The sequence below is a fragment of the Drosophila sechellia genome, chromosome 3L (assembly GCF_004382195.2).
Source record: "Drosophila sechellia strain sech25 chromosome 3L, ASM438219v1, whole genome shotgun sequence".
NCBI lineage: Eukaryota > Metazoa > Arthropoda > Insecta > Diptera > Drosophilidae > Drosophila > Drosophila sechellia.
The window spans coordinates 7507045-7522685 of NC_045951.1; the positions used below are offsets into that span (position 1 = coordinate 7507045).

At 46.4% G+C, this 15641-nt stretch overlaps 4 protein-coding genes across 6 annotated transcripts in view; 1 reads left to right on the forward strand and 3 right to left on the reverse strand.

The window, feature by feature from the left end:
* Nucleotides 1-744: 744 nt before the first annotated feature.
* LOC6611181 (peptidoglycan-recognition protein SD) lies at nucleotides 745-1456 on the forward strand. Its single transcript, XM_002035701.2, has one exon. The coding sequence runs from the start codon at nucleotides 778-780 to the stop codon at nucleotides 1336-1338; it is 561 nt and encodes a 186-aa protein (XP_002035737.2). The 5' UTR covers nucleotides 745-777; the 3' UTR covers nucleotides 1339-1456.
* On the reverse strand, nucleotides 1357-4296 carry LOC6611182. Its single transcript, XM_002035702.2, has 3 exons — nucleotides 3805-4296; nucleotides 3017-3652; nucleotides 1357-2957 (listed from the first exon to the last, which is right to left on the reverse strand). Exons 2-3 carry the CDS (start codon nucleotides 3642-3644, stop codon nucleotides 1867-1869), a joined length of 1719 nt encoding a protein of 572 aa, XP_002035738.1. The 5' UTR covers nucleotides 3645-3652; nucleotides 3805-4296; the 3' UTR covers nucleotides 1357-1866.
* Nucleotides 4297-4853: 557 nt separating this feature from the next.
* LOC6611183 overlaps nucleotides 4854-15641 on the reverse strand; it is a 59980-nt gene continuing 49192 nt past the window's right edge. Inside the window, exons 29-33 of the mRNA XM_032717965.1 lie at nucleotides 12777-12842; nucleotides 12002-12421; nucleotides 11519-11830; nucleotides 5963-11061; nucleotides 4854-5792 (exon numbers count right to left, since the gene is read on the reverse strand). Coding sequence (XP_032573856.1) covers nucleotides 6095-11061; nucleotides 11519-11830; nucleotides 12002-12421; nucleotides 12777-12842 — 5765 coding nt within the window. The 3' untranslated portion in view covers nucleotides 4854-5792; nucleotides 5963-6094. The remainder of the gene's footprint in view (nucleotides 5793-5962; nucleotides 11062-11518; nucleotides 11831-12001; nucleotides 12422-12776; nucleotides 12843-15641) is intronic.
* The window catches only part of LOC116801076, a 35110-nt gene continuing 31863 nt past the window's right edge, over nucleotides 12395-15641 (reverse strand). For 2 of the 3 annotated variants that reach the window (XR_004361763.1, XR_004361762.1), the window contains exons 2-4: nucleotides 13212-15504; nucleotides 12777-12842; nucleotides 12395-12421 (exon numbers count right to left, since the gene is read on the reverse strand). Coding sequence is in view for 1 of the 3 variants with exons in the window: in XM_032718611.1 (XP_032574502.1) it covers nucleotides 13339-15426 (2088 nt within the window). In the remaining 2 variants the exon portion in view is untranslated. Of the gene's footprint in view, nucleotides 12422-12776; nucleotides 12843-13211; nucleotides 15505-15641 lie in introns of those variants that run through there. The other variant, XM_032718611.1, reaches the window with a different exon arrangement.

Sequence of the window (15641 nt, forward strand, 5' to 3'; positions counted from 1 at the left end):
ACGCTCACACAATTCGGCGAGTAATTCGATCGCATCAAACACTTACGTTTGCAAGGCAAGTGATTACAGTTATTTCTTGTTCGAAAGCAGGCTTACAAGCTAGAAATACGGTACTTGCGCGAATTCTTACTCTTTTGGCTTCTTTTCTATTGTCGATATTACACGCAATTCGACGCGTAATTCGATCGCATCAAATTAATTCGGTTATTGAAACGCGTAAAAATAGTGCGGTTAAATTATAGTTTGTGTCAGATTGGGATTGTAACTAATTAAATATGAGTGTTCTGGTAAAATATACAAAGATCATCATCAAAGTAAAATCAACGTGCTGTAAAAATACTCCATCTGCTGATTCGCGAGTGTTAGTGTAAAAAACGTAACAACTATGAAATAAACCAAACCAACGTTTTTATTAATTGATTTACAAAGAACGTGGTAAGTGATTTAAGTTCTATGTACATTTTACACTTTTCATAACAAATAATTCATAAAAATCCCCCTTAATGTGTTGTTATTGGGGGAATTTGCAAATGGGCAATTCTACCCATATAGAAAAATTCTGAAAGAATAATATATTGCTATGTTAGTTGTTCTCATAATGGTTACCCTCTGTCAATTATCTATCACTGGCAACAAAAATCCCCCTCATATATGTAAGCTACATTCATATATGGGGTCGGATGACTATCTCCTTGGGGATAACTCCCGTTATCAGCGGCAATAGATGCCGCAGCCCATAAGATTCCAGCCCAGTCAGTTGACAGACACGCAAGTGGAATGACTTGGATCGGTTTGCTCATCGTTGGCCTCACAGCAATCACTGTCCAGGGGGAAGTACCGATCGTGACGAGGGCCGAGTGGAATGCCAAACCGCCGAACGGAACCATAGACAGCATGGAAACTCCCTTGCCTCGGGCTGTGATCGCCCATACAGCTGGAGTAGCTTGTGCGGATGATGTCACATGCTCCCAGCACATGCGAAATCTGCAGAACTTCCAGATGTCCAAGCAAAAGTTCTCGGACATAGGCTACCACTATCTGATCGGCGGTAATGGCAAGGTATACGAAGGCAGAAGTCCCAGCCAGAGAGGAGCCTTTGCCGGTCCCAATAACGATGGTTCCCTGGGCATCGCGTTTATTGGTAACTTCGAGAGACGGGCGCCCAACAAAGAGGCCTTGGATGCCGCCAAGGAGCTGCTGGAGCAAGCTGTCAAACAGGCTCAGCTGGTGGAGGGCTATAAGCTACTGGGCCATCGCCAAGTCAGTGCTACCATGAGTCCTGGAGAAGCACTCTACGCTCTGATACAGCAGTGGCCCAACTGGTCGGAAGATATGTGAAATATAGAGTGCATTGCATAAGGTTTCGACACGTAAAGACCACTCCTTACACATTTATTTGTAAATATAATTATGTATAATTTGTTTTTTTGCTTAAATACGAATACTAAAATTTTAATTTTGTTGATCTGTTTCCGATGTACTTCTTCGACTTCGCACATTTTTGTCAGCTGCCGCTTTTTTCTTTTTTTTGTTTGTTGCCAGACCCGTTTAATAAGCAGGCCGCTCCCCAGGAGCAGTGCACTGGGCCACAATAGAGATTTGAGACATCACATAGCATCATTCACCGAACCGGAACTTCCGCAAGAAACTAAGCTAACTATACAGAACCCTAGATGAAGCACGGAACGCAGATGGAACGAACGTGAACGTAGTCGTAGTCGTAATGGTATGCAGTAGATAATGCGCCAAACGAGAGAGGTAAACAAAAGTCGGCAACGTGGCAACAGATGATGTTACAGATTACAGTTTTAGAAAATATAAAACAAGGAACTATACAAAATTCGTAAAGTACTTAGGTAAATTGCACTAATATAAACTCCCATTTGAGCTGCCGCTCGCACTGTCTGTACTGCCGCTCATGCCGCCGTTTCCGCTCATACTACCATTGCCAATTCCTATGCCCATACCGCTTCCGTTGCCGCTCTGTTGGCCAAAGTCCAGCTGGAGCAGCCAGTCCCTCTTAGCCAGACCTTCGGGCGTCTCGCCACGCTGCGTACACAGCGGCTGGAAGCAGGTGGTCAGTCCAACGCTGGGCGTGAACTCCGCCCGTTCGCGTAACTCCTCCTCGGTGGCGAGCATGATGCAATCGTCGTCAATTTCGTCGCTGTCGACACTGTAGGCCAGCTGCTGCTGCTCTGCCCTTTGCTGCACGATGCTGTCGCTGGTGCGCCGAAATGAGTCGTCCGTCTTGCGCAGGAAATTGTACAGCGCCACACAGCCGAGCACCACTTCGCGGATGTGCTTGTCACTGATGCGCAGCGGCTGCGCCAGAATGGGGAACATGTTGCACAGTATCCGCATCGTTTGATCCGCATGGGCATTGACCTGCTCCAGGGCCTCGAGTACGGCCCGATCCTTGGGCAGGTTGCGTGTGGTCACCAGATACGAGGTGGCTGGCAGTACCGAATCGCCAGCGAAGTAATAGCCCTGTCGGTCCATCTCCGCCGACTGTTGTTCCTCCAGAGCGTGCATCTTGTGCCTAATCAGCTCGACGGCAGTGGTCTGGTTATAGATGTCATTGGGTCGGCTGCTCGCCGCCCTTTCCACCTTTGCGTACTGGAAATTGTTGTCGGCATCCACGATGCCCGTGAAGATGACGGTCGCGCGCTTGCGATCGTCGCCAACGGCGGATGCGCTGCTCGCCGCCCCGGAACTCGAACCGGTCCCAGAGCCTTGGAGTTGGATGCTGCGCATGAACAGATTGCCCACACAGTGGGGCAGGTTGTGCTTACGCTCCATCTCCTCGGCGGCGCTGCGCCACTGATCGTCAGTCTTTGGTAGTGTCACGTATTGGTCCTTGAGGTGCTCGTAGAAGCCCAGACAGATATTGGCAATCATTTCGTTTATCACAAATTTCGAGGCACGGAAGCAGTAGTTTCGACAAGAATGTACTTCACCTGTGCAGGGGCAGAAATGAATATATTAGTAGCACGTGATGGTACGTCCATATACTTACCCGTTGCCAAATACTTGAGCGTTATGGCCAGTCGCTCCTCGGCGCTGAAGGACTTCTTCTTGCGTTGCGGAGCATACTGGCTAATGATGGGCTCCAGCTTTTGCACTAGATACCGAAACTGGCTCTCTGTTATGGCTAGGAAGTAATTCAAGTGATAGCACTCATCCTTGCGCGACTGCAGTTCACTTAGTAAATTCTCCTTGCTGAGAAACTCGGTCTGGTTCTTGCGCAGCCACTCCTTGGTCCACTCGAGTCTTCTCCGCGTGTTGAGTATGCCGGCCAGGTCTAGAGCGCTAATCTTGGAGGTCTGCGGCCTGGATAGCACCGATGTTCTAGCGGCGCCACCAACTCCACCAGATGGCCCGGCTCCTCCCGTTGCCTGGGGTTCGATTATTGCTCCTCCACCTGCCGGGGCGTTGCCTTCGTTGTTATTATCCTGTGTGACCCCAATCGAGGGCTGCGCCACGCCCGCTCCTCCTGCAGAGGCCAACTGATGACCTGCGGTTGCCGAAGCTCCGCCAGATCCAGCTCCTGCTCCAGCAGTTGCACCCAAACCTCCAGAACCACTACGATTTCCACCATCGCGTTCGCGCAGCACGCCAATAACCTTTAACTTGATTTTGTCCATGGGGCAGCCTGCAAGAAAAAAGATGGCCAGATATTGTACTATAATCCCAGGTCGACCTAGAATCTATAGCTATGCCAGCTATATAGCCGCACCCCACTTTTCGGCCCCGATTTTCGCCCACTCGTCGTGTGTTTTGTGCAACAAATCGATTTTTACTCACCCTCCCAACCTCCCGTGTTCCTTGCGATGTGTGTATAACCAGTTTCGGATCTTCGGGTGAAAATACGTTTTTGCTACGGGCTGCGTTGTATAATTAGAAATATCCGATGGATTGCTGTATCTACTGCGTTTCTTTCATCAGCCTCTCATCAGCAATCGGTTCTGGATTTTCACCCACGGATTATATGTACGTCGAATTGTACCCAAGAAAAATCCGATGCCAATACGAAAATGCAGCCATCAGCAAGCAGTAGCAGCAGCAGCAGCAACAACAACAAAAACAGCCGAACGTCGACAAGTTTTTGGGGCCAGGAATTGCATAGGGCTCAGCCAAGGAGTTTTCCGGCCAGTTGACGATTTTCACGGTTCGGTTATCGGTTTTTCCTCGGCCCAGCTCATCTGCGTTGCGGCTATCACTTGACCGAAAACCACATTTTCCCCAATTCTTTCCTTTTTTCACCGTGATGTTGCCCGATTCAGTGTGACCGCGTCGACGACGATAAAAAATGACATACGAACAGGCCGTTAATTGAATACCGTAATATACCACCAATGTCGTTTCCAAAACATACCACTCTTATACCACTTTCTTACAAAAACAATTTTTTTTAATTATATATTTAAATACTTAAGGCAGAAAGTATTTAAATTTAAAAATTTAACCTCATACCTTTTAAACTAAAGGTGTAATATAACACAGTAACATAATACAGTGGTTAGTTAAAAAGGCAAAATATGGTGTGCCCATATTGAATTCATTTCTATCCATCTATTTTATTTGAAATATTTTTCTGTTAAGTTGTTTAATTTTTCTTTTTTATTTTTTTTAAAACTGGGGTTTTATATCAAATTTTTACCTAAGTAACCCAAAGTAAGCCAAATAGTACCGGAATCGATACTTTTAAAAAGTAAAGATATTGAAATAGATACAAAAAGTATCTTCGAAAAGCTGTATTTCCGGTATACTTACAGTTACACCCTTCAAAATTCTCCCATATCTGTTTTACGGATATAAATTCCCCATACCCATAAATTTGAAATCCAATCAAAAATTGTATTAAGCATTTTATTTGGTTATTCATACGCGTGTGGGTTTACAATACAATAATGTTTTTTTTAATATATCTTGTATGTTTTTAACACAAATATTAGTTTTATTCATATTCCATTACAGTGGTGATGCTAAAATGTTTAAATCCTTTCAATAAGTAGGTTCTTTGACGAATACTCGTACACGCAAGATGTGAATTACGAAAATTAGCGATAAACTTTATGGCTGTTTTTGTTGTATTTCTATGCAAATTAATTTCATATCTTGTCTCTATATGCTTTAAATTTGATCTATGCACTGGTTTTCAGATTGTATATTTATGTATATTTCACTGTTAAAATATGCAAGCGAATAAATTTGCTTGGTTCTTGTAAAAAAATGAGACTTTAAAAGCATTTCACTTGCCACGCTTCAACTATTTCATTGCGTCCCTTTTTTCACATGCGTTTGTATAATTGCTTAAATTAAACTACAATAATAAGCGATTCATTTAATAATAAGTATCCTTCGTACATGTACATATATAATAACTACATCAAATTAAAAGCAAAGGTGTATTCCATTACAACGCCTAGCACAAAGATTTTCTGTTTTTGCCGTAACTTTTATTAATTTTCAAACATTAAAGCCAATAAGAAAATGCGTTGAATGGCTAATGCTTGCCATATATTCATATTCGAATTCATGTTTGCGATTTTATAGTTTTTATAAATATATAAAATATATATATTTGCCTTTAAAAACTCGTGTATGCACTTCAATATCATTAAAAATGTGTGTGTGTGTGTCTGTGTGTAGATGGAAAATGTCAAATTTGCTAATTAATAAATCCCTCTCGCTGTTCGATTTGAAATCGGTGATGTTTTCAGAGCCGGTAAAGATGCGTTCCTCGTCCAGAGATTCCTGCATTTGGTGCTGCGTCTAGAAGAGCGCCTTATCTGCAAAAATACAACGAAAATAAACTATTTAATAACCATTTGATTTAAGTGGAGCGGCGAGTATTACTTTTCTCTGTCAAAGTTGAGCTCTGCTTCTAAATCGAAGACCAAGTAAAGACACAAAACAAAAGTAAAACAAAAGCCGCGCAGCCTTGCCGTGTGATGCTTACCTAGCCAAATATTCTAAGTCACCGTTCAAGCCCCATTTTCATATGGGATTACGTGTGACATCTCTTATATATCTCTTTTCTTCTCCCTCTCGTTTTCTCTTTCTCTCTCTCTCTCCTAATCCCGTCCAGCGTTTAGTGGCCCTGTTGTGGCTTCTGGGCGAGATCGCGTCCTTCGTCCTCGACCACCGTGGATTCATCGTGAGACCAAAAACTGGCTGACATTTGCGACGACGACATGCCACCCACACCAGGGAACGAATCCTCCATGAGAGTGCTGGACGCACAGCTGGTTACGCTCCCGGACATCTGGGAGTTACCAGCGCTGGTTTGGTAGGTGGCCGTTGTGCCAGCCGAACTGGTTGTTTGCTCCACGCACATATTTAGGGAATCCACCGACACGTCCTTTGACATGCCGGATTCATCCATTGGAAGTTCCTGAATGCCACCCACATTTGTTGTTGTGGTTATCACCCTGGTCACCGTGTGTTCGTGTCCATCGGCATCCGTGCTGGTGGTAGTCGTGGTCGTGGTGGTGGTCAGTCCATCACCCAGTGTCACTCCTCCGCCGCTAACGAACTTGGTCATGAGATCCAACTGCTCATCGCCGAAAGATTCTATGCTCTCTTGCCGCGAGTGTCGCTTGTCGATCTCCAGGGAATCAATGTCCGATCTCGTGGTGGCGTCCTTGGAGATGTCGAAGCTTTCGATGCTGCTGGTCATCATGTCATGACTCTTGCTGATCTCCATGCTATCGATGCTATCCTTTTCGGAATCCTGGCTGTCGATCTTTGACTTGGTATCCAACTCAGTGGTGCCCATGTCGGTGACTTTACCTTGAAGAAATCCTTCCTCCCGCTCCAGCTTCTGCTTCAGCAGGGCTTCAATGCTCTCAACTTGACTTGAGGGCACCACTTCGGTGCGGGTTACTGTGCGGGTTACCTTGGTCACCACAACATTACCCGTGGCTCCTTTATCGCTGCCATTGGATTTATTAGACTCATCAGAGCGCGAAAGTAGAGCAGCTTCCTCCCTGGCCTTGATCTCTATCAGGTGGGCTTCGATGCAGGCATTCTCGAGACCTTCAAAGTCCTTGAGACTTGAGACCGATACATCGTCACCGGGTGCAGTTCCACTGCCACTGTGACGAACCACATATCGGCGGGTGAAGCTTCCATTGCTCGAATCAGTGGAACCTTGGTGGGTGCGATTCCGGTTCTCTAGGGAAATGGCTTGCTCCAGAGACTCAAACTCCTGCAGACTACTCATTGAGACATCGTCGTGCTCGCCACGTGAATGATATCGCCGTGCCGCCACATCGTACTCGGGGGTGCTCGAAAAGGAATCCTTGAAGCTGCTGATACGGCTGCTGCCCACCTCGAACTCTCCGTCTTCCTCTTTAATGTCCTCCAACACGGCTCCGGCTAAATCATACGGATATCGCAGCTGGTTGTCGGTCAACTGCATCTCAACCCAGCGCTTGTTGGCAGCTGCTGTTTCACTAGAATCGCTCTCTTCCTGCTGCTCGCTACTACTGCTGGCTCCAGTGGGAGGACTTTCCTCGAACTCAAAGTTCAGGTCATCCTTGTAGAGCTGTGATCCGAGCTTGGGATCCGCAGGCGCTGACTTGATGATGATCTTCTCAACATCCTCGTCGTGCTTTTGCTCGTACTTAATTTGCTTAATCTTAATGCTCTGACCGCCCAGATCTACTTCGTTGGCCTCCTTGGCCACCTCCTCGATAATAACGAATTCATCCGAGATATCGGGTTGTTCGACCATTTCAAAGGAGTCTGGTGAATCAGGAGCCTTGCGATCATCGTATTCGGCTCCAACTTCGGCGCGCTTCAGTTCCTCGAGCTTCTGGCGGTATTGTTCCTGCACTCGTCGCTGAAAGTCCTGCTCCTTCTCCTCGGCCTTTGCCTTCTGATATACTGAGGCGTCGCTTGCCTTGTGCAATTCTTCCTCGGTGCGCACTTTGTAGAGCATCTTTTCTGGAAACTCGTCGGTCTCTTCCTCCAGGATGGGCGATTTGATATCCTCCGTGACCATTATGTCGGGAATGTTTGAATAGTCCTGCATATTTTGGGAAGGGCGGCGCTCCTCGATCATCGCTGCCTCTGCCTCTAACTCCTCTGTGATACTGTCCTCCACGATAACCTCGGCTACCAACTGGGATGGAGTAAATGGACGCTTTTCCAGTTCGCCACTATGATCCATTTCGGCTGCCGCCTGCTTCTTCTTTTTGCTCTTTCGTTCTTTGGGGGAACGGAACTGGCGGGCATATTCCGATTCGTAGGGATCAGTGTCCGATTCGCTTTCCGACTCCTTGCCTTCGCCCAGTAATGCAACTTCCTTGTCCAAGTTCTTTAAGGCATCTCCCGAAATGCTCTCATTTCGCTTGTGACCCCGGCGTTTTGATTCCCCTCCCGGAGGAGTACTGGCATTAGAGTCATGCGGTGAATGTTCCTTGCTCTCCATTTCCAGCATGAATGTGGCATCTTCCGGGTCATGGCCGTACTGGAAACCCTCGATACCGGTCAATGAAGAGGATCCAGCGGATCCAATAATATCATCAAAGTTCTCTACAACAGTATCAATGTTGGATGTGCTTGACATGCTCACGGAAAGAATACTGCCCTCGTCTAGGCTAGAGGCCAACTTGGACTCGTCAATGGACCGACGTGGATCTCCGTGATACAACAGAATGTCCTCGCCTTTTTCACTCTCCCGCGGACTATCCACCTTGCTGTCCTCCAAAGGATAGGCCAGGCCCCATGTGCGCTCTGCCTCCTTTTGCTTGGGATATTCCTCGATTTGCGCAATCTCTACGGGCAAGGGCTCCTCGTCCAGACTTTTTGGCTTGAAAATCATTTCCTGGGACCGCTTCATGAGGCTTTGCTGTTCGCTGGTTGGATAGGCAGTTCCCGGAAGTTCTACACTCTCATCACTGTCCTCGTCATCGGCTCGAAGATCGCGCAGACGCGACATCTCTTCGGCTTCAAAAGCATCGACTTCGGCAGAGGAGGCCACCAACGTCTCCGACAGCTCGGACACATCAATGCTGGCCAAATTGGCCGAAGTCTCCGACTGTGAGTCTAAGCTACTGCTTCCGAGGGTGCTGACTGCACTAATATATTCGGTTCCCTCCGTGCGGCCAGTGGTGGTGAATTCTCTTGCGGTTTGGTAATCACTTGAGGTACCAGTACCTGTGGTGGTCACAAGGTTATCCAAGTCTGAGGACAAGGGTCGACTTTGAGTCTTGTCGAAGCTTCTGTGGAAGCTCTCGCTTGAGCTGGAGGTGTCTACATCGGGAATAGACCAACGGTTAATGGAATCCGGCGATGTCTCGGTTTTAAGTCGATGAACCACAACATCGATTGGTTTCATGGATTGATCAGACGAAAGCTCTTCAAAAGTGCTAGTAGTCAATGATTTTTCGGTTGCAGCCTCATCAGCAACCACACTTGCGACGGCCAATTTCTCGGAATAATAATCTTCCATGGAGCTGAAATCCTCGGCGGTTTCAGTGGAAATGAAGCCCAATGAGGCTTGTTCCTCCTTTGCCACCTGCTCTTCCATGGAACTCAACTCTTCGGCTGTGCCGGTGGAAATGAAACCTAGTGATCCGTGGTCATCGCGTCTTTCCCCTCTGCCAAAGACATCTTGGGCATAATGGGCCATGGCAGCTTGTTTATTGAGGGTCTCCTTGATTGTGGTGTCGAACAGACCCTCTGGAGGCTGTGTACTATCCAAAGTGGAGGTCTGCATGCTTGCTTCTGGTATGCCTATGAATGATGAGATGTCCTCGCTCTCAACAGCAAAAGTGTATTCCTGCGGCACGGTACTCGATCCAAGTTCTGAAGGGATTAAGTCTTTCTCCTCCTTAAACGACTTGTGATCACTACTGGAGTGATCCTCTGATACCTGTTCTTCGGCAAGAATTTCATCTACGTGAAACTTATCGAGAGTACTCTTCATGCTGGCTTCTTGGGGTTGTTGAGGCGAATGAACTACTTTTGGTTTGCCCTCAGTTGGGATTTCTTTTTCTGATGTTTCCCACTCACTTTTTTCTAAGGGCAATTCAAACTTATCAGTGGAGGCTGCCTTCTCTGAGATTGTATTTACAATTTCCGGAATTTCCTTACTGGACTCATCAGGATCTTCGCTGCTCGAAGGAGCTATTTCAATGATGGCTCGACCGCTGGATCCGGTGGATGTGGTCAAGCTCTCCTCGGTCGTTACCTTGGAGAGCTTTTGCTCTGTAGTCTTGTCCTTGTCAGCATTTTCAAATTCAAGTATGTCATTCCGAGTTTCCGAGCCTTGTCTGGTTATCTTGCTGTCCATTGCAGTAGGATCTTCTGGCTTCATCGTGACAAACTCTTTGAAAACATCGTTGGCTTCGTCAGAGTCAACAGATACCTCCTTCATTAGGGAAATATCCTTAGCATCAATTCCAATTTCGCCCTGAGCTTCCTCCTCTTGCGGTGTAACACTTGCAGATCTCGTCGAGGTCTTGATGATAACATTACGACTTGATTCCCCAATATAAAAGCTAGTGGTCTTTTCGGCACCCTCAGACTTTTCAGTGTCGGCATCATCGACAGAAATCTCACTCGTTGGCTCGAAGCTTTCGGTGTGGTCCTCCGAAACAGTGGTGGTGGTGACTATGTCCCGAAGCTGGGATCGAATAGAGAGCTCTGTGGAGGGCTCGTCCGTCTTGGAAATGTCCTCTGTGAGCTCAAAACTCCTCAGACTAATGCTATCGGACTGTTCAGCTAGGGCAGCCAGGTTTTCAAAAGGTTCCGTGTGCTTTATAGGGGCACGCGGCTTTGGAACCGGTGCGGTGGCATCAAAACTAATATCAATCGGTATTTCGGGCTTGGGCACTGGGCCAGGAATGGTAGTGCTATCGGTGCCTTCGGAGACGGGGGAGCTTGCTTTGAGAACTCTTGGTTTTGGTGTGGGTGTATCGTGGCTGGTGGTAGTGAATGCATTGGTTACTACCGTCGGCTCAGTTTCGGTTTTGCTTTCCGATTCTTTCGACGGTGGTACGGGAGTGGTATCGGTTTCACTTGAGTTTGGTAAATCGCCGCCTGTTTCTACAAAACAATAGGTGTGAAAACGAAAGCAATTTTAAAAGTGTTGTGAAAGTCGAGAACAAAAGATGAGGAAGAGTAAATACGATTACGGGATAGAAACAGGAAATAGAGTAGGTGAGTTAAGGGCATATGCATTCAATGGTTAGCATAGGAAACACAAGTTCATAGAGATAGATAGGTAGTATAGGTTAGTATAGGAGAGCATGCACATTTCATATGATATGAGTACAAAATGAATTAAAAAATTTAAATGCAATTAGAGCTCAACTTGAACAATCAAAAAGTAATCATTGGCCGCGATTTTGGATCTGCCATTTCGCTAGGACAACATAAATCAAAAGGAATACAGCACATACATCTAGAGTGAGTCTTTTTGCTCTGTCAACGGCATTAAAATAGGCAAATGAAAAGGAAAATCATAGCTTATTACTAGGCGCTTCGCTTTTGCTTAGGGTACCTGCGATGAGATCTTGTATATCGTTATCGGGAGTTATTTGGTTTTGTGCCATATCGGTGTTGGTCGTGGGCGAAACGCTTTCGTCCCAGCTAAGTTTGGAAAAGTCGCCCTGCAGGGCGCTGATCTCGTCCTCGGGCACCGACATCTCAAACGCCTCATCGAACCTGGCGCTTACATCGTCCATGTCAGTGGATAGTTTCTCGATCTTTCGATCAATGCGCCTGGTTCGCGTTTCATTCTCGTCTTCAGCCTGATTTCGACTACTCGCTACTGGAAATGATACGGATACGGATTCGAGAACTGCAACCGGATCTATATGGTACATGTCACATGGGAGGCGGAATGGGAGCAAAAAGCAAACAATTCAGGAGATCGGTTATAGCCAACGGACTAATCAACACTATGCGTTCTAATTCGCCTCAAGCTACTATCCTAAGTTCTAGGCTAGCGTTGGGACTACCTCATATCTATATGGTATGTTACCTTTTGCCGCCGATGTACTTGGGACAGCAGACTGGGACGGCTGCTGTTGGAACTGAGTGGTAATTGTCGTTGTCATGGTGGTGGTCGTGTTCTGGGCATGCAAGGGTAAATGTATATGCTCGTCGGTGAAGCTCATGTTGTCGTCAAACGACTTGCCCGACATGGACTCAATGGTGGGCGATTTGATAACATCGACGCCGCCGATATCGTCGCATGTGATGGCATAATTCTCACTTTCTGAGTTGTAGTCCAGCTTAGCGATCTCGTGGCCATTGGCCTGATGGCCTTGACTCTCAATAATCTCGACACTTTCTTCAAGTACGCGATCCACCAGAATATTGGCTTCCTCGCGAATGCGTGCCACAAGATCTCCACCATCGCCATCACTATCATCATCACCACCACCAACTTTAACATCACCTGGAAGACAATTGCACAGTTCATTGGTAGGTAGAAATTGGACAGATTGAAATAGAAAGTGAGAGCGCGTTAGAAAGTAAGTTCAAGCTGTTGGAAATCATGTAGAGCATGAGAAGCGAGCAGAATGTGCAGGATTATGTGTGATAGCTGATGGCGGTGAGGTTGATTGGTGATGTGAGCGAGATCTGAGGCACTGAGTCATAAGTTTATATCAAACATAATTCCGTTGTCAATGAGCTTTAATTGCATTTAGGAAACAAATACGAACAACTGATCAATTTGGCATACTAATGAAGCACTATGTATTACAATAATTATGACAAGCAAAAGTTAAGTATCGTGAACTAAAACTTACCAATTTCATGTGAGATCTTTGCGGTATCCAGACTGGTTAGGTCTACTTTTCTTTCCTGAAGGGTTTCTGCAATAAATAAATCCAATGTTAGACGAGCTCCAGTTATGCGAGGAACAAACACAAAAGTGACCTAGAACTACGTTATATTAATCTACAAACGAAATGATAATGAATGATTTACAGACAATCGAAACAAGAACAAACGAAACGAATTTGAAATATCACTTTAGTTAGCATCAAGTACGATTGGGGAATTACAATAGATAGTGAGTGTTAGTACAACGACGCATTGGTGATGCTAAGAAATTTGTTAGTATGGCACGGGTACAGAGGTTAGTCGTATGGGAGCGATGCGAGTAGATTTAAGGCTTTTTGCTGCTTTCATTGTGGTAAGAACGTTAACGAAAATGTTTGGTAATTGTTGACTTTACTTACAAAATGCTTGAGAGTGTGTGTGTTGGGTTTTCGTATCTATGAACACTTATTAACTATTGTTGAGATATATTTTGGCAACAGCTTGGGACTGACTCGAGTCGGATTGGCTGAGGACACGGGACGCACGCTAGTTGCCTCCCCTGGCGGCTGACTCGTCAGACTCAACATACTCAACGTCGGTATGGGCATCTCGGATGACGCCTTTAGCATGTAGCTTCTCGGCCTCGCTGTTGAAACTGCGACCACTCATCTCGTGCACCACCGTATAGCTCTCGTTCAACATATCATTCAGCTCCTTACTGTTGCTGTTGGCCACTGGAACGGCCGGTGGTTCCAGAGCATCCTCCGCATCCGAGGGCAATTGAACGTCCTCAACATCGGTATGTTCCTGATTTATCATATCATTCTTTAGCAGACGGAAGTGATGCGGTTGTGGCTTTGTCTTGCCGCTAGTTCTATCACCTGTCGATAGCGGTGGTACGTCGGAGACATCGGAGATGTCGGAGACATCATCGGTGGATACATCCTCTGATTCTGAGGATTTGTCCGCATTTGATCCCTTTGCCTGTTGTTTCAGCTGCTCCACGCGCTTCACGCCCAAAGGTAAACCGCATTCACTTAGGTCCATGTCCTCGACATCTGTGACTCCATCCTCTTTGCCCTTCACGGCGTCGAGTAGTTTATTCTTGCCCTTGCTTAGAGTCCGGGTCTTCAACTTCTTGCGGCGATTTATTCCGGCCACGAAGATTTCCTCAACATCTGTTACGGACTCGGCATTGGTCTGTACCTCCAGGCGCTTGTTTTGCTGCTGTTTCAATAGTTCATTGGATACAATTACTTCGTTTTCAATTAGGCTCGGTCCTCCCATTGCAGCATCCTCAGCAACTGAATGTTGAAGGCTCCACTCATCGGCACACGAATAGTCCTCGGAATCGGTGTGAATCATATCCTTCAAGTGGTTGTAAATGCCAAACTCGTAGTTCGTGTCCATGGGCATAACATTGGTTATTGTGTCCCCGTACTTGTCCTCCTTCAGTTCTACTACTTCGCGATGGGGCAGTGGTAAGACCTCGTGGCAGATTGAACGAATTTCCGGTTCAGCACTGGTGGATAGCGAACTATCTTCACAGAACATGTCCTCGACATCAGTAAGGCAGGTCCCATCATCGCCAGACGCAAGGATTATGGCACGTGGTATGGGTTCTTCGTCCTCCTCCTCGTTGTCAAAGCTATCTTCGCCGACAGAGTCGTCAATACCCTCAACGTCAGTTAAAACCTCTTCGTTTTTTGAAGCCAGCTGAAGAAAATTTTTCTGTCCAGGCGTGGGTATACTGCACTTCGAATTTCGACGTGGCTGTCCGCTGGCACTAACGAAGGCCACATCAATAGGTGGAAAACTAGTCTCACTAGTCTCACTCTGGCTCAAAGCAGCTGCGCCCTCAGACTCAGACTCGGATTCTGAACAGGCAATGTTGCAAACCTCTTCGTGACCACTATCGGATACCTCCAAAACTTCATCCTCGGACATGCCACGCACTGCAATACCTGTGCAATCGGACATAGCTGAGGCCAAATCGCTTATATCACTAATCACAGAAACATCTTCATATTGATCGGAGTCGTCTTGGTTCTTTTCGCCATCTGCTATGTTTACGCGCCCCTGATCTCCCACAGCATGATCCAGGTCAACGCATACTGATTTCTCACAACCAAATCCAACTTCGGAATCGGTGTCGTAGTCCTCGCAATCAGTCAGATAGTCTGCCAGACCATTCAGGTTTTGTGCTTGCACGAAATCTCCGGCTTTTATTTCACAGCTCTCCTTGGCATCATTATCGACGGCTTCTTGGTTCTGGAGTCCCTGTTGGAGAAACTCCCTTAGCGACAGCTTTAGTTCTGGGTATGCTGTGCTCTTCTCATCATCTTCCGATTCTGTATCGTAGTCCTCCACATCAGTCACATCGTTGTCTCCCGTATTCGCTTTGGGATGAGCTTTGGGCTTCAGAGAGGAGTTACAAGAATTGCGGCGGGAGCTTGGTTTTAGTACCTCCACCTGGCTGTCGAAATCTTCGACATCGGTTACGCCCCCGCCGCCATTGCGCCCATAGTCCATGTCATTGCTATCTGTGTCGTGGGATGACGATGAGGAGGATAAGTCGGAATGGGTGGATCGCTTGTCGGCAGTTACGGATATAGTTGGGAGTTTCTTGGACATTATGTTAGGCTGTAGTTGGTGGGTCTTTGCTATTGTGTATTATGGCTTGAGTTTGACGGCTTTAATTTTTTATGTTTGCTATTTGTGGAGAATAAGTTTAAAATGGGTTAAGTGAAAGCATTTCATACATAGGCATATCAATAAGAAAAGTTGCATTTTGATAACTAAGCCCTAGATATGATGGGTATCGTAGCTAAGCTTATCTTAAGTATCAT